General features: G+C 39.6%; 2 protein-coding genes across 11 annotated transcripts in view; one reads left to right on the top strand and one right to left on the bottom strand.

Annotated features, from left to right (window-relative positions):
* PPP4R3B (protein phosphatase 4 regulatory subunit 3B) overlaps window positions 1–2,635 on the top strand; it is a 48,230-nt gene extending 45,595 nt beyond the window's left edge. For all 10 annotated transcript variants that reach the window (XM_006083318.3, XM_023746718.1, XM_023746698.1 and 7 more), the window contains one exon: window positions 993–2,635. In XM_006083318.3, the coding sequence (XP_006083380.1) occupies window positions 993–1,088 (96 nt within the window). In that variant the 3' untranslated portion in view covers window positions 1,089–2,635. The remainder of the gene's footprint in view (window positions 1–992) is intronic.
* A 2,733-nt stretch (window positions 2,636–5,368) lies between these two features.
* On the bottom strand, window positions 5,369–25,542 carry CFAP36 (cilia and flagella associated protein 36). Its single transcript, XM_006083325.3, has 10 exons — window positions 25,219–25,542; window positions 20,114–20,178; window positions 19,136–19,237; window positions 12,916–13,030; window positions 11,516–11,603; window positions 9,476–9,527; window positions 8,820–8,922; window positions 6,846–6,985; window positions 6,284–6,433; window positions 5,369–5,541 (listed from the first exon to the last, which is right to left on the bottom strand). Exons 1-10 carry the CDS (start codon window positions 25,331–25,333, stop codon window positions 5,440–5,442), a joined length of 1,032 nt encoding a protein of 343 aa, XP_006083387.1. The 5' UTR covers window positions 25,334–25,542; the 3' UTR covers window positions 5,369–5,439.
* Window positions 25,543–27,123: the final 1,581 nt, after the last annotated feature.

A 27,123-nucleotide genomic window follows, 5' to 3' on the forward strand; every position in this document is an offset into this window, starting at 1 on the left:
CTAATTTTATAAATAAGGAATCTGAAGCATAAAAATCACTTGCCCCCAAGTTCATGTACCTAAAAAGTGGTGGCATTGGAATTTGAAGTCAGGCAGTCAGACTACAATCAATATATTCTTAACAATTTAGCAATACTACTTCTTGCTTATCAAACTTAAGACTTGTGTGTTAAGCTGAAAATGAAGCAGAATGATTCTCACATATGTTTTATTTAGTTCACAGACTTTCAGCTAACCATTTCCAGCTGCTCCCAGGCCTTTGTTGATTAATATTACAGTGTTTTAGTTATATTCTGGTAAAGTGTTAATTCCAGATACCTAGATTCTTTAAGTGTTTGAAATAAGTACAGTGCTTACAGTTGCCCCTTTAACCTGTAGGACAAGTGTATAAGTTTCATGTGACCCGTTTAAAATGAAAGCAAAACAGACGACATACAATTTTCTGGGTAAAGTGTCCAGACCTTTAATAGGATTTTCAAAGGGGTTCATTACTCATAAAAGGCCGAACACCTGAATTACCTCATTCTTACTTTTCTTTTGGTTAGAAAGAGGTAGCCCTAACATTTTTATTCATTAGTGTTTAGGACCCATTTCATGTGTTTACTATTGTCTGCCATTTGAAATCACTATACTTAGTGATAAAATATATAATGAGGAACAGAGAGTCAGAAGAGATTTCTTGTCACTGACAGGCTATTCTCTCTAGTTTAAAATTAGAAAAATTAACTAGTTCCTCTCCAAAGTCCTTCCAGCTCCAAATGTCATGATTCTTTGTCCAGCCCTACTGTTTAGAAATACTTTTCCACAGTAAAACTTTGCTGAATTGAATTGTGAGGTATCATTAAAAATCCAAAAGAAATAGAAAGGTTGAGGATAATTGAGAGTGCCACCTTTTATAACTAAGTGTTCATCATTTCAGGCAGTTCCTTTATCAAATTCAGTATATCTATTTAAGTTACATGTTTTAAAAAAAAATTTTTATTCTCCAATAGGGAAGTTTGGTTGGTTTAGTGGATTATCCAGATGATGAAGAGGAAGATGACGAAGAAGAAACATCTCCCAGGAAAAGACCTCGCCTTGGCTCATAAAATACTTACTGGGGACCTCCTACATGTGGTCTCACTAAAATGCTGCAACTGTTCAATGAGCTGAAAATCTGAATCAGAAAGCTTTCTCACTTGAACTTACAAATATACAAGGAGTAGCAACAGACATTCGGTATATCAGCAAGGAGAGTTTACTTCTGTAAAAAAACAAAAAACAGGCTTCCCAGAAATTTGATCGCTTGCTAGTAATTAAGGGGTTTGCCTTATAGGCTGGCCAAAAAAAAAAAAGGTTAATAGCCAGAACCTGGGAGATAGCTTCTCAGCAAGGAAGCTCTCAGGTTTGGGGATGGTTTTAGGGGAGGGACAAGGTTGATAAAATAATATTAATACAGGGTTGCTCCAGGGAGGTATCAATGTAGAAACAATTATAAAACTTCAGTTGAAAACCCAACTTATATAATGGTGCTGGCCATGTTCTTTTAATCAGTTGCCTCTTTTTAAAAGAAATTTTTATGGAAAACAGATTCAACTATCATTTAAAAAAATGAAGCTGTTGAGACCATTCTTTGAAGATTTAACAGAAATTCAGCCTTTCCATGTAGGTGGAGGGAAGTACACCCTGTATTACAGCACATGTTGAGTTTTCTACACCAGGAATTTTCGTATGTATTTTGATGAAAACAAGCTGGATTCAAAATGGACAGTTTTGTTAATGTAACTTGAAAATCAGCACTTTCGGAGATAACAGATGCCAAGAATCAGTACAATAGTATTCCAGAATGATTTTCTCCGGAAATGGAAGTAGATTGAACAGAATGTTTTCTACTGCCTACCAGTACAGTCTTTTGTGGAAGACATTTTGAAGTTACTTTCTGCTTTTTTAGTAAATGGTCTCTCCAGAGCTGCAGGCCATTTTTTAAGTGTAATTTATAAAGACTGACATACAAAGAACAGTGCTGAATTAAGCAGAACTTAATATCTAGAGACCATGTTCATCCAAGAAGTTACTTCATTGTCAGAGTCAGTATGCAGCACATGAAGCTTTTCCATAAACAAACAAGGGTGTAATATGAAAGCTGCTTTTTTTAAAAGAGTAAAAGCACATTCCATGTACGTAAATGATTTTAAAATAAGTTGAGGCAAACAGTTAAGAGGTTTTTATTTTTAGAACAAGCAAGTTAACTGTAAATATTTTAATGTTAGTTTGCTCATTTATGATCTGAGATAATGCTGAGGAAAAACATCCCCCTAACTACAACTTAATGCATTGGGGGGAAAATTAAAAATAGTAATTCCAGCTACTATCTTCAGGTCACCTCTGTAATGTGTTATGGGTCCATTTTTCTTGGAATAGTTTAAACTAAAGCAGTTTTCCCTGTTTTGGAGATTTTGTAGTTAATTTTAATTTTGGCTATTGTTTGGAAAAGATGGGCTGTCTGTGTAGATATGAAGTATAGTTTTTCCATAAAACAGATGTTTATTTTGTATTAAAAATACCACTGTACTTGTTTTACACCATTTGTATACATGTGGTGATATTAATGCTGAACTGTACAATTCAGGAATTAAAATGTGACCCTGTAATTCTATGATTGTTGTTTTTGTTTGATTTGTTGTAAATATAAGTTAACTCCATTTGAGATATGTCCATTTTACAATTAACTTTTGAAAGGCAATAAATTATCCATATTTATTATAAACTAGTAGGTCACACACCAGTCTGAATGAAAGAATTCTAAACAAACAAGGGTCAGCTGCACTTTAAATATCACCAACTCTACTTATATAAGGTGTGCCTCAGGCAAACAAAGTCCCAGCACCAAAGCATCACAACATGGGGTTATTACAATACCCTTTTTTGATTATAGGTACACATAATGAAAAAGACCTTCCACCTCATAAGGCAAGTGACTTACATTACCATATGAATGCATTTTCTTTCAAACAAGTTTACACTTTTCCTGATTAAGTAGTTTTAAGTTCCAATAGGAAGTATTTATAGCTTATGAAGAGTTTAATTTTCCTTTCTGAAGAACTGTCATGAGTCCTGAACATTTAAATCATCATCGTCATAAAAACCTTTCCTTATAGCACAAATGTGAATTTTTTTAATTACAGGTTAACACTTTCCTTAGTTCATATGCTCATCCACAATGATATGAGAACAAGACTTAAAACAGCCCTTAAAAGAATAATTGTTTAGATACATGTTAGCTGCTCTTAAATGACTACCCTCAGGCAGAGCAGGGTTTGTCTACCATTACTGTCACTCAGTGAAGCAAGCCAGAGCCCACTTTTGTATGCACAGCCTGAGGTTCTCTTAAAATTATATCTGTAAATATGTATCAAATAAAAAACTATTTTTAATAAAAAAATAACATGAAACAGATTTCTGTGTTTTAATCACTAGTTTTTCCTCTTGTCCACTAATAAAAATGTAACAAATATAATTTAATACTGGTTTTCTCTGCAGGTTGAAGGTTTGTAACTAAACTTATTTTGGTATCCCTTTTTAAAAGTATTATAAGTCAAACCTCAGAAGTGGCCCATAAGTAGCAAAAGGGGCCGTTTGTGGGATGACACAACACAGAAGTTTCTGAAAGAAAAATCTCTCTTCTACACAGTCCCCAACTTATGGTGGTCCCCAACATATGGTGGTTCGACTTTTACTTTATGATGGTGCAGAAGTGATAAGCATTCAGTACAAACCATACCTCAAATTTTGAATTTCTATCTTTTCCCGGGCTAGTGACAGGCATGTAGTCCCATGATGTTGCACAGCAAGCCATGAGATCACGAAGATAAACAATACTACACTGTACTGTGTTGCAAGTGTTTTTTGGGTACTGTATTTTATGTTTTCACATCCCATAATGTCTATAAAACACCCATCTGGCCCTAGCCGGTTTGGCTCAGTGGATAGAGTATCAGCCTGCCGACCAAAGGGTCTGGGATTCGATTCTGGTCAAGGGCACATACCTTGGTTGCAGGCTCCTCCCTGGCCAGGGCCCTGGTCAGGTGCGTGCAGGAGGCAACCAATCAATGTGTTTCTCTCATTGATGTTTCTGTCTTTCAATCTCTCTTCCACTGTATAAAAAATAAAATGCCCATCTGTGTCTCATGCTTCTGGTGAGAAGCAGAGGAAAGCAATACTCTTAACATGAAACTTAAGATAATTGCCCAACTGTAGTATAAGTGTTCTGAACACATGTAAGCAGGGCTAGGCTATGATGTTCAGTAGGTTAAATATAGTAAACACATTTTCAACTTACCATATTTTCAATCAGGGTATCAGGATGTAACTCCATTGAAGTAAAGGAGCACCTGTACTCTGGTTATCTTTAAGCTAAAAGACTACTGAAAACCATCAAGGATCCCTTCACATACAAAAGATCTACACTCATGACAGCATTCCCCTTCATGGGCTCAGTTGATTGTTCCTGTTATCTGTTTTAATAGTAGCTTTTCTAGAAAGAGTGAGTATTTTTAAGACACACACACACCACCTCATCTATTTTTCAAGTCCTGTTTGCTCCTGCCTCAAATGCAAGATGCTAAACTCTATCTTAACACTGTACAAGATAACTACTCTTATCACTGAATTACCTTAAACCTGGTATACCCACAGCTACACTAACACCAGACTCACCCAATAGTATCCACACAGCAGCCACACATCTTTTTTAAAATGAACATTATGATCACGTAACTTCTCTGCTTTAAAACTTTTCAGTGGCCTCCCAGTGCCCTAAGATTAAAATCCTCACGTCTACAAGGACCTGCAAATCAGTGTCCCACCTATCTCCAATTTCATGTTAACCCTCTCCATTCTATGTGTACTCCAACCATTCCGACAGCTCCTTAGTGTGTGCTTTATTACTTCCTGCTGCAGGACCTGAGTGGGTTTCCCCCCCCCCACTTTCTCCCTGCAATTAGCCTTCCAATCATCTTAAACATTGCTTTCTCAAAAAGGCATGGCAAGCCCTGCTTATACCACTGCACTTTTTCCTTCTAACACTGCTCTCTAGGCCTTCACTAGCCCCATAAAGGCAGAGACTCTATGAATCTAGTTAACTACTGTATCCTTAGTGCTTTGCACAGTGCTTAGCAGAAACAATAGGTAACCAAGTTTGAGTGAATGAACACACTATTAACTAGTTTTCTATACCTTCTCTCCAAGAAATATTATTCAAAAATTTATATTAAACTGCTCAGCATAAGTAGCTGTCTTCTCCAACCGCCCTTTACCTTAACTGTTCAATAAAACAGTAATAATGAGTTTGAATCTGTGTTTATAAACATAAGTATTTGAAACTAACAGGTTCAGTGTAAGGATTAAATAATTTATTTTTAAGAAAATTTCAATTTCTGTTTTGCTAAATTGGTTTTAAATTTACTTATTAATAACTTCTTCTTTAAGTTTCTCTGCAAGCAATCTCCTCTTTAGTAATGTTTGCATCTCCTCTGCTGTCATTTCTGGTTTCTCTGTCATTTCCTTAAATGAAAAGAAAAGAAAAAGAAAAAAGTTGGCTACAGTATAAGATGGGTTCATTTGTCGAAAATTCCCAACATACTGCCTTGAACAAAGAGCATTGTTAGTGAAATTTTTTTAAAAGTCACACATGCGCCGAAACCGGTTTGGCTCAGTGGATAGAGCGTCGGCCTGCGGACTGAAGGGTCCCAGGTTCGATTCCGGTCAAGGGCATGTACCTGGGTTGCGGGCACATCCCCCGTGGGAGATGTGCGGGAAGCAGCTGATCGATGTTTCTCTCTCATCGATGTTTCTAGCTCTCTATCTCTCTCCCTTCCTCTCTGTAAAAAATCAATAAAATTTTTTTAAAAGTCACACATGGACTGAATTCCATAAATCTCTTCCTTATAAAATCTCTTCTTGGGGAAGCCTCTTAAAGGTGGTGGCTAGGATACTGACGCTGCTCTGTGGTAAAATATGTCAAAAGGCTCAGGTGAAATAGACTGCTGACCCTTACGCACTCAGAATAGGGCAAGTAAAGAAATAAGGACTGTATAATGAAACTGCTATCATTTCTACCTCACAAAATCCTCATTACATAACCATCCTACTTCCTAGAAAAGACAGAAGGCTCTACACTAGCAGGGAGGTTAATATAAATGGATCTACAAGCAATGTTGATTAGTAAGGCTTTCTTCCACATTTTCTGATATTGAGAATTCCACCTCTAGATGTACTAGTTTTGACATACTAAGATCAGCCATACCTCTACCTCCCCAGCAGGTTTTCCCTTCTGTTCTGTATTTTGCATCTGCTTAGTCTTCATATCCTTTCTCATGGACATCAACTTATCTCTCTTCTGCTTGAGATAGTGCTCCCGTTGCCGCAGCTCTTCTGTTCCAAGTGTTGATAAATTCTGGGCCAAAAAAAGGAACTATTTTAAATTTAAGTTCATATAGTAAATGGCAAAGATGTCTGATTGATTCAAATAGAAGTTTGAGTTCAAGATAACAAAAGTATATGACTGTTTACATTGCTTGCTCCTAGTACTTTGTCATTTTGTTCATAGTTCTTTTTTTTTTTAAATGTATTTTATTGATTTTTTACAGAGAGGAAGGGAGAGAAATAGAGAGTTAGAAACATCGATGAGAGAGAAACATCGATCAGCTGCCTCCTGCACATCTCCTACTGGGGATATGCCCGCAACCAAGGTACATGCCCTTGACCGGAATCAAACCCGGGACCCCTTAGTCCACAGGCCGACGCTCTATCCACTGAGCCAAACCAGTTTCGGCTGTTCATAGTTCTTAAAAAGTAATGTTACTTACTGCTATTGGCCCTTCAGTGCTTGCATATTCAAAGCCAGGAATCTTCAGGCCTTTTTGTGGGAGGGAAGATGTTTCAGGCAACATTTCCAGCTTTCCTGCCAAAGGTTCCACTGATGAATTAGCAAAATGCACTTTCGCTTCTGGCAGTAGATAGAGACCAAGCAGAATATTAAGTATTAGACTAGGTTCCGCAAAATGAGCTAGTGTTAATAACACTTGTTTTTTTCTCACACTCAATCAACACGCATTGATTCAGTGCCTATACTGTACCAGGCACTGGGTAAGAACAATAAACATGGTCTCTGTCCTCAAAAACCAGTTTCTTACAAACAATGACATTTTAATACCAAATTCCTGCTGTTTGATACTACAGCTACAAAAAGATAAAATTCTCATCTAAAAATTAGAACTCCACTATAATGTAATACAAGATTGCCACATAAGCCAAATAAACAGTACTAAAATTCCAAACTTTTGCTCGTGGATAAAAACAGTAAGTGAACCTATATTTTCAGAACTGTTAATGTAAAGCTATAATTTTTTGTAGCAGAAGAGTAAATACCAATAATATCAATAAATTTTGTTTGTAATACATATTGAAGATAACTATAAACCTACCAACACATTAAGAAAATGTAAAGATTTTAAGAGAGACAATATGGCGGCGGAATAGACGGATGTGTCCCGAGCCTTGTCCCAGAGTAGATAGAACGAGCAACTAAAGCGAATAACATCCACCCCAAACTGGCAAAGTAGACACAGCTGGTGAGACAATTCGAAGCCGGGAAGGACAGAGGACGCCTGGAGAATGGTAAAATCAGGGATCTGGGCTGGAGAGAACTGCAAGACCTCCGAGCCCAGAGGGTCAGAGGGAAACTGCACGGGTAAATATCAAACCTGTATTATCTCAATTACAAAAGCTCTTTTAAACTGAAGTGTAAAAGAACACAAGATTTGAAGTCAGAAGACCAAGCAGGGTAAACCACAGCTTAACCATTTAATAGTTTAGTGATTTTGGACAAGTCACCTAATTTCCTTAAATTTCTTGTTAAAAAAAGAAGGCAGCCAAAACTGGTTTGGCTCGGTGGATAGAGCGTCGGCCTGCGGACTGAAGGGTCCCAGGTTCGATTCCGGTCAAGGGCATGTACCTGGGTTGCAGGCACATCCCCAGTAGGAGATGTGCAGGAGGCAGCTGGTCGATGTTTCTCTCTCATCGATGTTTCTAACTCTCTATCCCTCTCCCTTCCTCTCTGTAAAAAATCAATAAAAATATATTTTAAAAAAAAAAGAAGGCAATATCATAATATCTACCTGACAGAGTTATGTTTTTATTTTTTAATTGAGAAAAGGATGTTTCTTTAAAACAGAAATCCATGATAAAATAAACTGAATTCATGATCATTATTCAATTTCTATTTCAGAATTACTTGTTTTCATATAAAGGAAATCAGAGCATATTGAAAGTGGATTTACTACATGTTCAACAATTTCATCTGCTAATATTTCCCACACAGAATCTCAGTGATTTTGCTTTCAACAACAGTTTCTGACTAAACATCTGGATAAATTAGCTACCTCTTATTTTCAAGATGTGCTTTAATTCAATTGGAAAATAATATTATCATTCCAAGTTTAGCTTCTTACTTACCACATAATTGTGGTCAAGGGTGAGAATACCAAATGTTATGTGAATACATTTTGCTACAGCTGTGGTACCAAAGGCCGGTGGCAGGCTTACTGCTCTGGGTTCCAGGTTTCACTTAGAAATTTGGGAACTATACCGTTTCTGTCAGCTGGGTATTTCCTACCAGCAATCTCTTTAGCTAAATTCACAAAGAACTTTAAATACCAATGGCCATTCAACACTCCGTCCCAGGGTTTTAGAAGGTTAAGTATGTCAAAGGAAGTTGCACTCTCTTTACAATTTTATGTATTCATATTATTAGAGAAAGTTTAGTGACACATCAAGCTTACCTAAGGGTGGGTGTGCATCACGTTCACCATCCCCCTGGGAATTACTCATTTTTGCAGTTTCATCAGCATTCGCCGTGGATTCTTCTGTTTTAGCCTCTGATAACTTCAGGAATTCATTATACAATTAAAAAAAACATTTTAGATTAATTTTTATTAATTCACTACTTAAAAAATCCAAAGACATTAGTTTTTTTAAAAAAATTACTGTTCTGTTTTTCCAAAGTTTCTAAGATTTTTCCAGTAATGTATATCCTCCACTTTTTTAAAATAAGTTTTTATTTATTTCAGAGAGAGGAAGAGATAGAAACATCAATGATGTTTCAAAACTGAAGAAATCAAGGAGAGTGGGGAAGTAAAATATTTTTCTTAATCTTCTTTTATTCATAAAGTTAAGGGGAATTTTAAAAAAGAATCCCCCAAAATATAAATGGCATTACAGTGTTTTGGAGTTAATAATGTAGTCTTTCTTGGAAATTTAAAGGTAGATTGTTGGATTAATTATAAAATTATAAAGTTAAGTATAAATGCTTAGAATTGCCAAGATAATATGAATACTTTTAGGAATGTGTAGTTCCACATAAGCTTAAATTTTAACAACAAAAACTAGGTTAACAATAATAAAATACTTCTATTATATTAATATATTCTGTAGGCACCTGCTTTTTTCTCTTCCTTTCTTCCTCCTGGTCATATTCTTCTTTTGACTTTCTGAGATATATAAAATAAGGTAGAAAAGTAAATTTTCTTTTTTTGTCAAAGAAAAAATATTCAACAAGCAACATGCTAACCTAAGCTTAAATATGTGCAAGGAATTTTGGAAACAAAAATGAAAATAATTTCACCCTGGCGCAGGCCCTGCTACACCCCTTCTTTGCTGGCCTCACGGCTGAGGAGCGGTCCTTCCTCACCAGCCGCACCCCCAGCAGATGACAGGCACAGGCCACTACATGAGGAGGTGGAACTGGGCTGCCTGGCCCTCTCTCTCCAATTTCTAACCACCGCGCCCCAGGGCCAGAGCCACCCAAGGAACAGTGCAATGTGAAGGAAGGCAGGTGCCTGCAAGGGCGGAGACATGCCCAGCTGCCAGAAAGCACAGATTTGACCCAAGCTATTTGTATGTTGTAAAGTTATAATAAAGTGTTTCTTACTGCTTGTAAAAAAAAAAAATGAAAATAATTAAGCTTTGCTTAAATCAGTTTACATCAACTGAGAAAGATATACGTACGCTTATACAGCATAGAGTTAGTAATATAAAATACAGGCATGCCCATTGCTTCTGGAAATGTCAGTGACCTCTTGATAAAGAAAGATCAACAAGTTTAAAACTCTAAACCCAAATTTGAATGGAAAATCCCATTAATATAGACTCTCTCTTTAGTTATAGCCCTCTTGATAAAATCCACTTCTCCCCTCATTCTACTCTTCCCAGTGGCACCTGAGCTATCACAAAGCTTTCCTAATACCATTATGCCAAAGCCTTTACAGCTTTTATAAACTGCTGGGCCAGTCTGATTTAGGAAAATAGCCATCAACTCTCTTACGTGTTCATAACTAAGCTCTACTACTTATACAGTAGTACACACCCCTCAAAAACCCTTAGAAAATAACATTTAAAAGTACAGTGTTGATCAGTTTTCAGACCGCCAATCAACCAACAGAGGCAACCAGGGTAAGTCAAAACTTTACCAGTCTTCTAAACCTAACACCAAACATCCTTATCTCTTCAACACTGTAAACTCAAAGCATTCTGTGTTATCTCGGGCTCCCCTTTGCCCCTGCCGTGGAATGTAGGCTCTGGCAGGAAAAGGCTGGGTTCACTGACACACCTGCCTCCCTCCCCACAACCACTCAAATCCCCTGAAATTAAGCAGTGAGTCCTAGAGCTCCTTACCATCAACCAGCCTCTCCTCCCTTCTGCTTTAGAGTTGGGGACAAGGTGAGTAGGTGGGGGTACAACAGGATGCTAGAAGATTTGTGGTTAGAGCCCTTCCTCTCTACAGGTGACACAGTGGATGCAGGCTTTTGCTATATATTTCTCACGGATTTAAAAATTAGGTGCTGAAATTGCCGCTCCAAACTTCCCATGGGGTCGGGGACAACAGGCCCAAGGCGGGGCAGGGGAATGCCCCTTTAGTGAACTGCACACTCTGTGTCCGGCATTTGGTTGAGAATCATGTAACTGGGGCAAGGAAGAGAGGGGAAAGACAGTCATCTGGATAGGCACCTCCCACTGTCCTCTTCCCCTTGCAAGTTACCGGCCACTCATTCAGCTATTTGGTCTCTGGAGTCTGGATGCCCAGCCTCCTACTGTGAGATACATGGCTTGAGCCACCTCTGATACTAAGATCCAAAAGCCATGGAGTTTCCTGGTCAGCTCAGGCCACTACACCCCTTTCCAGGCATGGATCTACCGCATCTTGTTCCAATTTAGCCTCCTATTCCCACCATGGAAGTAGAAGACACTCCCATTTGTGTTGATTTGGTATGAATCATCTGAAAATAATTTTTTCTGTTCATTAAGATATGTAATATATACATAGTTATAAACAAAATAAAATGACAAGTCATTTTCATGGTCTTCAGTAGAAAATTTAGATATTTTACTAGTTCATAATATTTTGGGGGTGAAAAGCATATATACAAGTCATATTACAAAATTCTAGTGATTCACTCAAAAAATAATCAAAGAAGGATACCTAAGAACTTCCCTCAGGATTTTCATCTCTTCCTGTTCAAGATCACTGACCACATCAGAACCATCTGTTAAGCAGTCAGGTAATACACCTGTTCAAAACCAGACCACATGGAAGAACATCAATTCAACTGAAAACATTTATTTCTCACTATCCTAGTTCATCAAGAAGTACAAATAATTTATTAATATCTGTCACTTTAAAAAAGGTTCTAAATTATTATCTTTTTAACTATGGTCTTTTTTACTTTTTCTCCTTTCAGGTAATCAGCAGTTCCCAACCACCAGCCCCCCCCCCCCAAAAAAAAAAAAACCCCACACAATTTTACCTAGAAATGTCTCTTATTTGTATTGCTTATTAAAAGTAACAATTATTATATATGGTAGTAAAAATTAATTTAAGCTATTTTCTTCCATAATCACAACTAGCAGAGGGTATAGCATTGAACTCAGTAGGTTCCTACTAATGAAACTATGCTCTCAAAAGTATCCCTCAAAAGGGGAAAGAGTTTACAAATAAACTATAAAGTACTTTGTTAATTAAAATAGCATGTTAATACTCTTCAATCATATTACAACAAATGCTACTGAAAGGGGCCCTGCTTACTACATGCAAAAAATCCTGGTGCTAAGCACTTAGGGGTAATATAAAGATGAATAAAACAATCTCTGCCCTTGAAGCTTCTATGCAAATATTGGGCTAATAACTATAAACCAGGGCAGTACCAACTGCAGCCCAAGGCAAAAAATAATTTATAGCAAGTAATTTTAAGTATTGATTTAATTTACTTTATTACCTATATCTTCTTAATAAGCAGGTAGGCTGGTAATAAGTGTTCTGTTCATATCTATAATTACATTCTCATAACATTAGCAGCATGTCTCAAATTTTTACCTTCTATTTTTCTGTCCACATATGACAATGGGCTTTTGGATCTAATCTAAATTAAAGTAGCTTTATTATTCTAATCCCCTTGTTGTTTAAATGCTAGGGTTAGAAACCAGTTTCTACATTGGTTTCCTAATGTCCTAACAATGATAAACCAGAGGAAGGGTAGTCACATTCTCTCATCTGTAACTACAACTGTGATCACTCAAAAATACTGAATTTCATAAACTCTTTGGCTGGACAGAAAAATCCAGCTCTCTGAAACCTAAATCATCCTTCCATCAAATTCTGGTCTGCGTTTGAAATGTAAAATATGCACTGATCAGGAAGTCTACACTCTTGAATCTCTTAAGTCGGCCATAGACTTTCAAACTTGGAATAAATATAAATATAAAGGCAGCTACATTTAAGACTTGGAATAAATATAAAGGCAGCTACATGTTAGAATCAGCATAGTCAAAATTGCAAAAAAAAAAGTGCATTTAGCACTTAGATTTCTAAAGTCAACATTTTACCATTTCTCTCTTGAATTATTCGAATGGCTTGCAGCTGCATTTCAATGTTTTTCTGGACCATCATTGCTTTAAAGATAGTAAAATCTTCTGCGGCCAACACAGGTTGCAAAATGGCCTGTGGAAAGAAATCTGTAAGTTAAATTCACATTTTAAAACTACATGCATTTATTTATTGCACTTCTTAGACAATGCATTTTCATCAACATTGAGGCAAGACCTACCAACACAAAAATTACAACTTGCTAAAGGCTCATATGATGTTAGCATTTTTTAGCAATAAAGTATTTATTAATTAAAGTATGTACATTGTTTTTTTACACATAAAAACAGCATCTGAATTTGTTTTTCTGCCTAAATAATCTATTTGGTTATATTCTGTCACTTGAAATGTACTGTTTAATGATAAATCATTAACTACAATATAATCCCTTAATTAATAAAAATACTCATTTAAATAAAAGTAAATCCCAAAAAATGGAATATGACAAGTAAGTGTAATATGTTATTAGTAATGTGAGAATGCAATTGTAACTGTCCTATATGTAGAAAGTTTCATGAAAGAGGTAGAATTAGAAATTAAGATGTAAAATCCTTTTCTGGCTAAAACTGAAGTATAACAAATCAGAAGAAAATAAATAAAGGTGTCTACCCCACAATACCCAAATTAACATTTCCTTAACTACAGAAAACTACCGTTATATCAAAGAACAAAACAATTCCCAAGCTAACCAATAAGAAGTAGAATAAAATTTGAAATGCGTAAAAACCCGAACGAAAACACTCAGATGTGATCCATGTTACTAAAATCTTATTTCAAGTTCTATATGATATTGTGGAAAAGCTAATCATACAAAATTGTGGAGAGGCAATGAAGGGTGTGCTATTATTGTTCACCAGGTAGGTGGCAGCAAGGTCAGACACCTTAACAAAAGCGCCATCAAAGAGCTCTTAAGCTAAGAGGAAGGAGCCCTTCCCAGAACAATCAGCTCACATCCTAGACTCCCCCAGTATCCTATCTAATAAAAGACAAATAGGGTAATTAACCGTACCTCCGATACACTTCCCATTGGCTAATCAGGGCAATATGCAAATTAACTGCCAACCAAGATGGCGGCCAGCAGCCACACAGCTGAAGCGAACAGGAGGCTTGCTTGCTCCAGTGATGGAGGAAGCCAAGGTTCCCCGCCTGCCGCGGCCCGGCTCTGAGCCTGAAAGCAACAGCTCCGAAAGCAACTATGTTTCAATTATAGAAGCTAAACAAACCCCAGATACCTGCTTTCAGCCAGCCCGGGCCTCAGAGCTGGAGCGAGCAGGACGGCAACAGTGTTTCAATTATAGAAGCCAAACAAACCCCAGATACCTGCTTTCAGCAGCCAAGGCCTCAGAGCTGGAGCGAGCAGGACAGCAACAGTGTTTCATTATAGAAGCCAAACAAACCCCAGATACCTGCTTTCAGCAGCCGAGGCCTAAGCTGGAATGGGGCCTCAAAGCTGGAGCCAGCTCTCAGCTCCAGTGACAGCCATAGAAAGTAAATAAATCCCAGAATAAATTAAAAAAATAAAAAAAGGAGAGGTTGGGAGCTTCAGTCGCCCACCAGCCTGAAAACGGCCCTTAGCCCCTCACCCAGACTGGCCAGGCACCCCACCCTGAAGGGGGTGTGACCAGATGCAAACAGCCATCATCCCCTCATCCAGGCTGGCCAGGCACCCAAGCGGGACCCCCACCCTGATCCAGGACACCCTTCAGGGCAAACCAGCCGGCCCCCACCCCTGCACCAGGCCTCTATCCTATATAGTAAAAGGGTAATATGCAAACTGACCCTAACAGCAGAACGACTGGGAATGACTGGTCACTATGACACACACTGACCACCAGGGGGCAGACGCTCAATGCAGGAGCTGACCTCTGGTGGTCAGGGCACTCTCACATGGGGAGCTCTGCTCAGCCACAAGCCAGGCTGACGGCTGCCAGTACAGCGGTGGTGGTGGGAGCCTCTCCTGACTCCTCAGCAGCGCTAAGGATGTCCGACTGCAGTTTAGGCCTGCTCCCCGCTGGCAAGTGGACATCCCCCGAGGGCTGCCGGGCTGCCAGAGGGATGTCTGATTGCCATCTTAGGCCCAATCCCCCGGGGAGCAGGCATAAGCCAGCAAGTGGTCATCCCCCGAGGGGTCCCAGACTTCGAGAGGGCACAGGCCGGGCTGAGGGACCCCCCCCCGCCCCAAGTGCACAAATTTTTGTGCACCGGGCCTCTAGTAGCAAAATAAAGTGCAAACGTAGCTCTCTGTGACAATTATAGAGTCAACTATAGGAAAAATGTTTCTTTTCCCTTAAATTAAATAACACTATTCGAAAGGCCCAGGGCAGAGATGGCAAATAGGCTTCATCTGTGTTTGAAAGTTGCAGCCCAGAGCTCAGTAATTGTGGGCAGCCTCTGATAGATTAGTGATGTCTACCAGGGCCTCTTTATGGCATTATGGCACTGCATAACTTTGTTCTGGGGCTTCCTAGACTTCTTATTAGTAGTATCAAATACTTTAACCTCATCACTAACAAACACTTGCAGGGCACTGCTATTGAGGGCAATGTGTCAACTAGAGCTTCTTTTAGCAAGTCAGTTTAAGTTGATACTTAAAAGCATAATGCATGGCTTCTCAAAGTGTGTTTTAAGAATACAGGAAGGAGGGGTTAAGTGCATATTCCTAAACCCTACCCTAAACATAATGAATCTAAATTTCTGAAGGATGAGTGCCCATGTATCTCCCCAGATAATTCTTATAATATTAAAGTCTGAGAGCTACTGGTACATTGGTGAAAAAATGAGGCCTTGACATCAAAAGCCTCTACTATCAGCTCAATTTTAGGTAAACTTAAAACTGCTCTAAGAAAGTCTATTAATTTTTTAAAGTCTTACACAAAATATTGTTAATTACCCTGTGTGTATTTTTAGGAAATGAAAGTTACACCACATATGTTATCTTTTCAATGATCCAAGTTATTGAGGGGGAAGTATAATTTTCCCAAATTACTAGTATTATAAATATTAATGTAATAATAGTATATTAATATATTAATGTAATAATAGTATATTAATAATAATATAATATAGCATTAATGTCTTTCTTATAAATGTCAAGAAAATCAGGTGAATAAACAAAAACGAAAGCAAAAAATAGTTTGCCTCTTGCCATATAGAAGTCCCTGGTTTTGGCAATACATTGACATCAATTCTCACCAAAAAAAATCACAAGCAATGAAGGAAGCCACTTTTGCCTATTTCAATTGGAAAATAGCACATAATTAGTAATATTACTGAAGACAAGTGAAATAATATCTCTGTATTTATTATACTGCCATAATTTTCTAAACTATTTAGAAAGATAATCTAAGTCATAAGCATTTTTATTAAAGAAACCACACATATATAACAGAAAAACATGCTCTTAAAAAGTCTTTTTTTTTTTTAACTAGAGTTCTTCATTTCATTGGGGTCATTAGACCCCTTACCACTCCTGCTGACTTTAATACACAGAATATTCCAGGACCAGTGGTTTAGGTCTAAATAATAACCAAACCAGGTAAAAAGAATCTTTCAAGTTGGCTTTAGCAATACAACACAATGGGAACTGGAAACTGATTTAAAAATCAAAATCAAACTAAAACAAAATAAAAATTACCTCCTAAAATTATCCAGGGCAAGCAATTGGTTTCTTGAATTCATTCTTAGGCACCCCATTAACATAATGGAATTACCTTCTTATCTTATGTATGAAGATTATATGATTGCCCTGGCCGAGTAGCTCAGTTGATTAGAGCATCCTCCCAATACATTAAGGTTGCAGGTTCGATATCAGATCAGGGCAAGAATCAACCAATGACTGCACAAATAGAACAACAAATCCATGTTTCTCTTTCTCTCTCTCTCCCTCCCTCTCTCTCTATACAATAAATAAAATTTTTTTAAAAGATTATATGATTGCTGCAAAGCAATATGTAACATACTTTGAGCTATTTTTCTGATAACAGTGACAGACTTAGCTGATTCAATCATGTTGATATTCAGTATCTGGTGCTAAGAGTTTGCCCCAAAAGAGAATAAAGCTAACTAGTCCACATGGGGATTGAACCCCTGACCCTGGCCTGATTAACACAGTGCTAATCAACCACCAAAATAGCCACAGATAATTAAGAGGCGCTTCCATATACACCACCTTATATATGTCAGGTATTGTGCTAAATGCTTTACGAACATTGCCTCTGAAATTTCACAAAAATCTTTCAAAGTAGATACTATCCATATTTTATGGGTATGGAAATTTATAATCAGATTGGATAAGAAAGGAAAACTAAAATAACTTTTGTCTGAGGTCTTAGAGCTACTAAATGAAAAATTTATGACTCAAATCAAGTTCTGTCTGTGTCAAAAGGCTTGAGTCCTTGTACCAATCAAATCCAGATAAATCAAAAGGTGTTGTATAATAGAACAAATGAGAAAGATGTGTTACTCTTGATCTGAAAGCAATATTTTAAAATTCTGGACACCTTCATTCAAATAATTTAAACTTACCCTGATAACAAAAACAAAAGATGGATGTGTCTAATATTACTTTGAACATCTTTATTCAAGAAATATTCCAGAAAAACAAGGAAAATAAAAACAAATACCAATGTCTTAAAAATAAATTTAAATACTACTTAATAAGTTTCAAATTCTTCCTATTCACAAAAAGGAGAAGAAAATAGTGTCTATTATTATTCCTTAAACTAAAACTATAGTGCATCTAGAACAAAAGCTACTGATATAGAACAAAAGCTACTGCTGAACTGTAAAACAACTTTTGTTTTTTATAATTATTAATCAACAAAATCATGTTTGCTTACATTAGTGTTGTTATATCAATAGCATTTAATATTTCTTTAAATGTCATGTGATATTAAAGATTTTCTATCTCTAGAATCAGCGGTGATCATTCAATGAGCAAAAGTTGTGCAAAAGAAAATTGAAGCAGGACGTGCTAAACAGTAGTTAAAGCAAGCTCTTCTAAGCCACAATAAAGAGATAATTTAAGTTAACAATAATTTATTAAGAACTACCTATTAGGAATTAAGTTCTCATCTCTGTGATAGATTCTGGGAATGCAAAGATACTTAAAACAGCTCAAAGGACTTACAATCTAGTAAAGCAAACAGAGTTGTAAGAAACTATAAATAAAGACAGAATACCAAACAATGTAAGTGCCCAGTGAGGCACAATGAGTGTTAGTCAGACTAGAAGGTTCAGGAAACCTGCCTTAAAAGAAGAAAATTTAAGCCAGGCCCTGATGATGAGGATTTTTCTGGGTAAGGAAAGGATGGTGGGGTGGGGAGGTGGGAGCCAAATATTCCAAAGTAAAGGAATAGCATAAGCAAAGTCACTTACAAGCACAAGTGGCCTGAAATGACTGTAGTACATAATGTATTGGAGAACTATAGCAGGAGAAGACGACTAAAAATATAATTTGGGGTCACATCATAGAGAATCCTAATTCCCATCTCACTAAGGAATTATCATTTGGTAGATGCTGGGAAGCTAAAGCAACTCTTTCAGAAGAAGGCTATTTGGTAATAGTAATATATTCCGATCCTCAGCCTCTGAGCAAGAGGCTCTCAGGTGGGGGCCTGGGCTGGTATCCTGATTCAACTACCTACTTAGCTGTGGACTTTGCACTAGTTGTTTAATGTATTTGTGCATTCGTTTTCTCAGTTCTAAATGAAAGTAAAATATTTCTTAAGGAATATCAGGAAAATTAAATAAAATAATACATGTCAAGTGCCTAAAACAAGCGACAAACATCAGCCCTCAATAAATATTAGTTATAAATTCACATGATACCTACTTCAGCCCAGCACTGCAGAACTAATAAGATAATAAAAGTAGTTCCAAAAGAAGGAAGCCCCAGGAACTGTGTTCTGTGGATTTACTAGATTAAAAAAGGAGCAACTACGAAACTATCAGTGATCTATTTTATTCTAAATTCAGAAAGTTCTTTTTTAATTGCATCAGTTCATTAATGCCTCAAATTATCATTTCTCAAGGTATTTATAAAAAAGAACTCATATGTGATGACTTACTACAATGTCAAGAATAATCTTTGACAATCAAACATAGCAAATTTAAGTGAAACCCTTTTTTGGGTCATTTTTGTCAAAACTGTAAGTTATGGAATAACATGAAAGCAAAAACCTGTGATGTCCGGGTCTTTGCAAGAGGAGAAGTGCATGCTTCTTGAAATTGATCTTCATTAATTCCAATTTCTTTGAGATAACCTTCTAACAGCTTTTCAACCTAAAAAGAGAAAGTTTAACTTTTGTAATTTACATAGAAAAATTCAAAATGACAGTTTTCATGTTAAGTATGAGTTTAAGAGTATAATCAAATGTTTGTTTGCAATTATTAATCTACATAAAATTATACTACATGAGAGTGGCAATGTTTTTCATTGAAAAAACAAACAACAAAAAATTAAAAATTTTCACAAAGTATCTAATGAAATCTTATTTCTTCTACTGAAAATAACTGAAGTCAAGATTATGAAGTTTGATGAGGTACAACTCTTCTGCTACCCAGAGGAGTTATTTTTAAAAATCACAAGACAACTGACTAAGTTAATAACACTTCCCAGGATGCATCAGCAAAAGAAGAATAAAATTTGAAGATTAGATGCAAGGTTCCTTTACATAGTCATCCTAAACCATCCCTTAGATTATAGAGTAGAAGAGATATGAAGTCATAAGGATGAGATGCTGAAAGAACCCTTGGAGCCTGATGCAACTAGTAGTACTATTAGGATAGATTGAATTTTTTAAAGAATTAGGATGGACAATTCCATATTTTAATTTATTTTTTAAGTTTATTTAGTTATTCATTTTGTATTTATTTTTGTCAATCCACACCTCAGGATATTTTTCCATTGATTTTTAGGGTGAGTAGAAAGGAGGGGGAGAGACAGAGAGAAAAATATCTATGTGAGAGAGACACATTGATTGGTTGCCTCCGAGATAACGTGCCTTTGACAAGAATCGAACCCAAGACCATACAGCCGACACTCTATCCACTGAGCCAAACCAGCCAGGGCACCATTTTTTAATTTAGAAGAGCTAAAATTAATATTAATCTAATTACCTTTAAAAATCAGTAAAAAATATAAATAAAAGTACTTACTAGTTCTTTGTATTCCTGATGAATCTCTGTATAGGTCAATTTGCTTTCTTCTTCATCATCAAAAACTAAATTGAAGATAAAATATTGCATAAAAAATAAATGATATCATTAATGCTACTATAAAAGTCTACTCCTTATATCTTACAAATAGATACTTGTATATGTACTTACAAGTATATACTTATACATACACTAGAGGCCTGGTGAACTGGGGAAGGGGGGTCCCTCAGTCCGGCCTGTGCCCTCTCGCAGTCCAGGACCCCTTGCTCCTTACCACCCACCTGCTCACTGTTCCTTACCACTCGGCTTGCTGCTCCTTAGCACTGTTGTAGAAGCAGGAGAGGCTCCCACCACTGCTGCTGTGCTCGCTAGCTGTGAGCCCAGCTTCTGGCTGAGCGGCGCTCCCACTGTGGGAGCCTACTGACCACCAAGCAGCAGCTCCTGCATTGAGCGTCTTCCCCCTGGTGGTCAATGTGCATCATAACAACTGGTCATCCGCCTTAAAGATTGCTTAGGCTTTTATTATATATCCTAGAGGCCCTAAGCATGAAATTTGTGCAAGGGCCTTGGCACCCACCGCCCCTGTGGCCGGGGGCCTCTGCTGCCTCTGCTGCCTCTGCCTCAGCCCCCGCCTGCTGCAGCTTTGTCCAGAAGGAAGGATGTCCAGTCTAATTAACACATTATGCTTTTATTATTATAGATACCATACAGGGGTGGGCAAAAGTAGGTTTACAGTTGTGAGTATGTGAAACAGAGTTTATTACTATATTATTATTTACTAGAGGCCCGGTGCACAAAAATTTGTGCACTCGGGGAGAGGGGGGTCCCTCAGCCCGGCCTGTGCCCTCTCGCAGTCTGGGACCCCTCAGGAGATAATGACCTGCTGGCTTAGGCCTGCTCCCGGGTGGCAGAGGGCAGGTCCAATCCCTAGGTGCAGCCCCTGGTCGGGCTCAGAGCAGGGCCGATTGGGGAGTTGGGGCACCGCCCCCTGTCATGCACAGAGCAGGGCGGATCGGGAGGTTGCGATGCCACCACTAGTCACGCTCAGGGTAGGGCCGATTGGGGGGTTGGGGCACCGCCCTCTGTCACACTCAAGGCAGGATCGATAGGGAGGTTGCGGCGCTACCCCCTGTCACACACAGAGCAGGGAGATCAGGGGGTTGGGGCGCTGCCCCCGTGTCATGCACAGAGCAGGGCCCATCATGGGGGTTGGGGCTCCGTACCCTGTCACACACAGAGCAGGGCCGATCAGGGGGTTGAGGAGCTCCCCTCTGTCACTCACAGAGTAGGGCCAATAGGGGAGTTGGGGCACCGCCCCCTGTCACACACAGAGCAGGGCCGATCAGGGGGTTGGGGCACTCCCCCCTGTCACACTCAGGGCAGGGCCGATGGGGAGATTATGGCTCTACCCCGTCACACACAGAGCAGGGCCCATGGGGGAGGGAGGGTTGGGGTGCCGCACCCTGTCACACACAGAGCCACAGGGCGATCAGGGGGTTGGGGAGCTCCCCCCTATCAGGCACAGAGCAGGGCCAATCAGGGGTTGGGGCGCCTTCCCCTGTCACGAACAGAGCAGGGTGGATAGGGAGGTTGTGGCCCCGCCCCCTGTCACACACAGAGCCGCAGGGCGATCAGGGGGTTTGGGCGCTGCCCCCTATCACGCTGATCCCAGTGCTGGGAGGCATATTACCCTTTTACTATATCAGATAGAGGCCTGGTGCACGGGTGGGGGCCAGCTGGTTTGCCCTGAAGGTGTCCTGGATCAGGGTGGGGGTCCCGCTTGGGTGCCTGGCCAGCCTGGGTGAGGGGATGATGGCTGTTTGCCGCTGGTCACACCCCCTTCAGGGTGGGGGTCCCCACTGGGTGCCTGGCCAGTCTGGGTGAGGGGCTGAGGGCTGTTTTCAGGCTGGCGGGTAACTGAAGCTCCCAACCTGTCCTTTTTTTCTTTTTTTTTTTATTCTGGGCCAGCTTTAGCTCTGAGGCTCGGCTCCAGCTATGAGACCTCCGCTGCTGAAAGCAGGTTTCTGGCCTTTGTTTAGCTTCTGTATTTGAAACAATGTTGCGGTCCGGCTGGCTGAAGCCTGGCTGACTAAAGCAGGTTTCTGGGGTTTGATTTAGCTTCTATATTTGTTACAATGTTTCTTAGAGAGCAGCTGAGAGGCCGGCAAGGCAGGCGGGGAACCTGGCTTCCTCCTTCACTGGAGCAAGCAAGCCTCCCTGTTCACGTCAGCTGCCTGGCTGCCAGCCGCCATCTTGGTTGGCAGTTAATTTGCATATCTCAGTGATTAGCCAATGGGAAGGGTAGCGGCCGTACGGCTAATTACCATGTTTCTCTTTTATTAGATAGGATTATTGTATTATTTTCCATATGAACTGTAAACCTACATTTGTTTGCCCACCCCTGTATGTATCTGTCAGTCCTAGATCTTTTTACCTTTACCTGGCCTCCCTGGTCCCACTGGTCGCCCGCCAAGGTCCCCACTTTCCCCTGGTGGTCAGCACACGTCATAGCGAGCAATCGAACTCCCGCAGGGACACTTTGCATATTAGTCTTTTATATAGAGAAATTACATATATAGATAGTGCTAACTGTAAACAAGTTATTTTTCTTACTTAAAATCTAATTCATATGTAAGACAAACACTAATTTGCTACTTTTCAATCAATAATATAAGGCAACAATTTCTTTATAAATTTTTAATGGAATATTATTGTTAACAATTTTTAAACAATAATTCCTTTCACAACGGGCTCCATATTTTATAGTACTGGACCTTTGCTGATTAAAATTTTACTGAAAAGTTACTAGACCATTTTTGTTATCTATAAATCAATAATGAAGTTAAATAGAACCAAAACAAATTGTTTAACTGAATGATCATATGTGTGAAACAATGTAAATTAGAAAGACATATTTTCCCTCAAAAAGCTAACAATCTAATTAGGGAACCAGGGCAAATTCAAGAATTGTAAACAAACTTATTTACACACACACACCCCATCTTTCAAAAATACAAAACTAACTTCTGTAATTTTTTATTTAAGACTCTTGAATGATTACTCTTTGCCTAGAGAATAAGTACAAAATCCTTAGACGGCCAGACAAACCCCTCCAAGATTGGATCCCAAGCCTCATCTCCTACCACTCCAACACCCAATCTTTGCACTCTTAATAATACAAGTACTTGGAATACCACCAAATACAGTGCTTCGAATCTAATGCCTTTACTTAAGCCAGTCCTAGATCTTTTTGCCTTTACCTGGCCTCCCTGGTCCCAACTTCTTCAAGTCATTCTAAGTGGCACACACTTCATGTCCTGCTACCCTCTCCCAGCTCTTAGGCTGGTTAGATACCTTCCTCTGAACCCTTATAATACAGCACCACGTCCCTACCTTTATTGTAATGCCTGTTGTTTTGTATTTAAATCCCATTTACTTGCCTGTCTTCCCCACTTCTTAAGCATAATAATTGTGTCTTATTCATCTTTCTATCCCAGCTTCTGGCCCAAGGACACTCGATAAATGTTCGTCGAAATAAATGCTGATATCACAAAGTTGTACAAAACTAATCTTTAAAACATCTGATGTGGAGAATAGCACACTGACAACCCAAAGTCAGTGAACTATAATGATTATTTCAAGGGTCACTGGGATGTTAATTCTGAAACCAAATTACTGTACTGCGTTCCCTGTTTATAAAACTGAGGATTACTGTTTCCCTGTAAGATCACACAATCGGGTGCATTATTACTGAGATGCAGCCACTTTAGATTTTGGGAGATAAAAAGAAGAACAATGCTGGAATTTTTTTTCCATTTCAGCACTTAGTCTCAGTGGGGTAAATGCAATCAAAAGGTGACAAAATTTCCTTTATCTCCTAAACAAGGTCAGAATTCCACATGCTTTATCAGTTTCAACAGCATTTTAAATTCTTTAAAAGAGCACAAATGCAAGTTATTTTTCATTTCTTTAAAAAATTACCTGTAAAAACAATATGTAATAAATGCTATTTGAATTTTTATTATGGTGATGAAAAGATTCAGTGGTCAAATTAAACTTCCTCTCCACCACATTCATGGAATCTTAGGCTTGAAAGGACTCTTCAAAGGGCACCCAGGATAACCAACCATTTGGTAGTTGAAATCCCCCTCTAGAACCTTTCCATCAAGTTGCTGTCAGATCCATTCAAACACTAGTGCCTGGGGAGCTCATCACCTTCCGAGGAAGGCTAACTTACCTGGGGTGCATTGCCTTATGAAGCACTTCCGTCATAGAAATGTGTTTCCCTGTAGCTTGTACCCACTGAGCCTAGCTCTAACCCACTGAACCTCACAAAACAAGTCTCATCCCTCCAACATAAGACAAAAGTTCAAATGACTAATGGATTACTACCATCAAAGTCTTGCCCAGCTCAACAACCAGGATAACAGTCGGGCATTCATCTGTATGACAGGTTTCTGGTTGCTAATGGGCTTCAATTCGTCTCCAAGGACTGAACGCAGAACTCCAAGTGGGAACTGATCAGAACCTGGGGGTGACCTGCCCTCACAGGGAACGGTATGCCACGTTTATGTACCTCATTGGTTTGAAACCCCCACCACCGCCACCCCTTTTTGGTATAGCCGCGAGCCAGAGCTCAATTCAGTAAAGGGAATTCGGGCCACCAGAATCACCGGTTCTGCGCCTGCAGTATTCACATGCCCCTCTTTGCGGTCAACTGTGGGGATCAGACGGAACTCAGAGGCAAACTGACGCCTCTCCCCCACCCCCCCAAACCCCTGGGGAAGTGGCGGAAGAAGCCCCCCCAAGCAGTGCACCTGCCCAGACCAGAAACGTGCAGGATGCGGGGAGAGACCAAACCCGGGATTAAAGTCTAATGCGTGTTCTTGGGCCCGGAGGGAGGAGAGTCTCGGTCCCGTTTTCAGTTCTGTCACAGACAACACTGGCGTAGTGACAGCGAAACCGCCTACAAGCCCAGCTCTCACCCTGGCGGATAGAGTTTGGAGACCGGGGAGATGGAGATGGTGTGTGGGGACCACCTCCCTGTCGACTGCTGGTGCGAGAGCGGCAAGAACGGAGGGTCAGTTCGGGCTCGAGTGTTTTACCTTCACATTTCTGCTCCACAAAATCCAAGATGGGGATGGACCAGTCCGGGCCTCGCAGGAATCCCGCGATGCTCTCCACCACCCATTCTACCTCGTCCTCTTCCTCCGCAGCCATCCCGCCGGGCGGAGCGCCGCGGGACCTTCGGCCAGACCCCCGGCGCCAGCTGAGGCCCTTCGACCGCAGGGAGCTGAGAGCAGATGGGTGAAGAACTGCCCCCGCAGTGGCCCTGTCACCTGGATGATAGCGACGAACTACTTAACGTAAAATGGTCGCTATGGCAACGCCAGCGCTCCCCGCAGCCGTCCGGAAGTGAAGCCAGCTTCGCGGGGAGCCTGCGCATTTTAGAGAGGGGCATTGAAGAACGTTTCCTATTGGCTAGAAAAGAACAGTGGCGGATCCAAGATAGCCTTCCGCCCATTGGTCCGGCGTTGCTAGGGCTGAGAGTAGACGTGTAGTCATTGGCTGGCGGTCCTAGCGGGACTCTCCACGTTCCCTCTTCCGAGAAGTGCGTGGGAGCCGAGGCTTGGAAAGGAGGTAGTGAGGGTCCTGCAGGGACCCGGCCTCCAGCCGAAAGGGCTTTGAACCCAACAAAGTGCCAACCATTTGCAAAAGTGCAAGCCCAGAAGCATTAGTAATTAAAGGGTTGTTTACCAGACTTGCTGATTGGCTCTGCAGTTTTTGCCTCTTGTAGCTCCAAGCGGGTCTTGAACCTTTCATGCATAGATAGAAAAAAAAAACTAAAATTAGGAGCTTTTCAAGGGCAAAATCAAAGTTATTCATTTAAGTGTTTAAGTAACCAATAACATCAAATCAACTATTAGAGGGGTGTTCATGGTCAAGGTGCTTTGAGTCCCAGAATGTCTTCAAACAACATTATATATTTGTATTAGAAGAGACATAATATATGTACAGTTATGGAACTTTTAAAAATTTTAATATATGGTCACAATTTCATATAAAACTATAAAATCCTTTCTTTACAGCTGCATAGTATTCTATAACCTACCATTCAATCCATTTTTATTTCCCTTGTGTATATACACACAGTATCTTACATGGATGCATAAATGTGATCATTAGTGTGCAGTTTTTTTTTTCTTTTCTCCCTTCCTGATGTGGGTGTACTGTGCCATTTTTCCCTTCTACAAATTGCTGAAATAAAAATCTTTGTTTCTTTAGAACATGGTTTTAATGACTATTCCAAGGGGTAGATTCCAGCAGAATTGCTAAATGAAAATTGATATACTTTGATTTGACCAATTCTCAATTGCTGGATGAAATTCAATTTTTTAAACTTATAAACAATTCTATAATGAACACACTTGCACATATAGTTTTTAACCCATCTCATTTCCTTTGAATAAAGTCATTCTCATTCTCATTCTCGAAGGGAAAGGTAAAATTACTGAACCCTTTTTTTTTTATTCTCACCCGAGGATATAGTAGTATGTATTGACTTGAGAGAGAGAGAGAGAGAGAGAGAGAGAGGATATGAGAGGGAAATATCAATGTGTTGCCACCCTAAGTACCTGGAAGGGGATCAAACCGCAATCTTATATATATATGTTATTGATTTTTTTACAGAGAGGAAGGAAGAGGGATAGAGAGTTAGAAACATCGATGAGAGAGAAACATCAATCAGCTGCCTTCTGTACACCCCCCACTGGGGATGTGCCCGCAACAAAGGTACATGCCCTTGACCAGAATCGAACCTGGGACCCTTGAGTCCGCAGGCCGATGCTCTATCCACTGAGCCAAACCGGTTAGGGCTAACCGCAATCTTTTTGATATACTAGACAAACGCTCCAGCGACAACTCTCCAACTGTTGTAGGCAACAAAAGGGCACCAGGTGTCTGACTGTTACCGTCAGACCAAACCTGGGTTCAGCAACCTTGGTACTTGG

The sequence above is a fragment of the Myotis lucifugus genome, unplaced genomic scaffold (genome assembly GCF_000147115.1).
Source record: "Myotis lucifugus unplaced genomic scaffold, Myoluc2.0 scaffold_6, whole genome shotgun sequence".
NCBI classification, from domain to species: domain Eukaryota; kingdom Metazoa; phylum Chordata; class Mammalia; order Chiroptera; family Vespertilionidae; genus Myotis; species Myotis lucifugus.

Bases quoted from the DNA above. Each gene is read 5' to 3' on its own strand.
- CFAP36 (XM_006083325.3), bottom strand. From the start codon at position 25,333: ATGGCTGCGGAGGAAGAGGACGAGGTAGAATGGGTGGTGGAGAGCATC. The intron at 11,604-12,915 runs GTAAAATGTTGA...GGTTTTGAACAG, and splicing joins AATAATTCAAGAGAGAAATG to GTGTATTACCTGACTGCTTA. The intron at 9,528-11,515 runs GTATCCTTCTTT...TATATATCTCAG, and splicing joins ATCCTGAGGGAAGTTCTTAG to AAAGTCAAAAGAAGAATATG.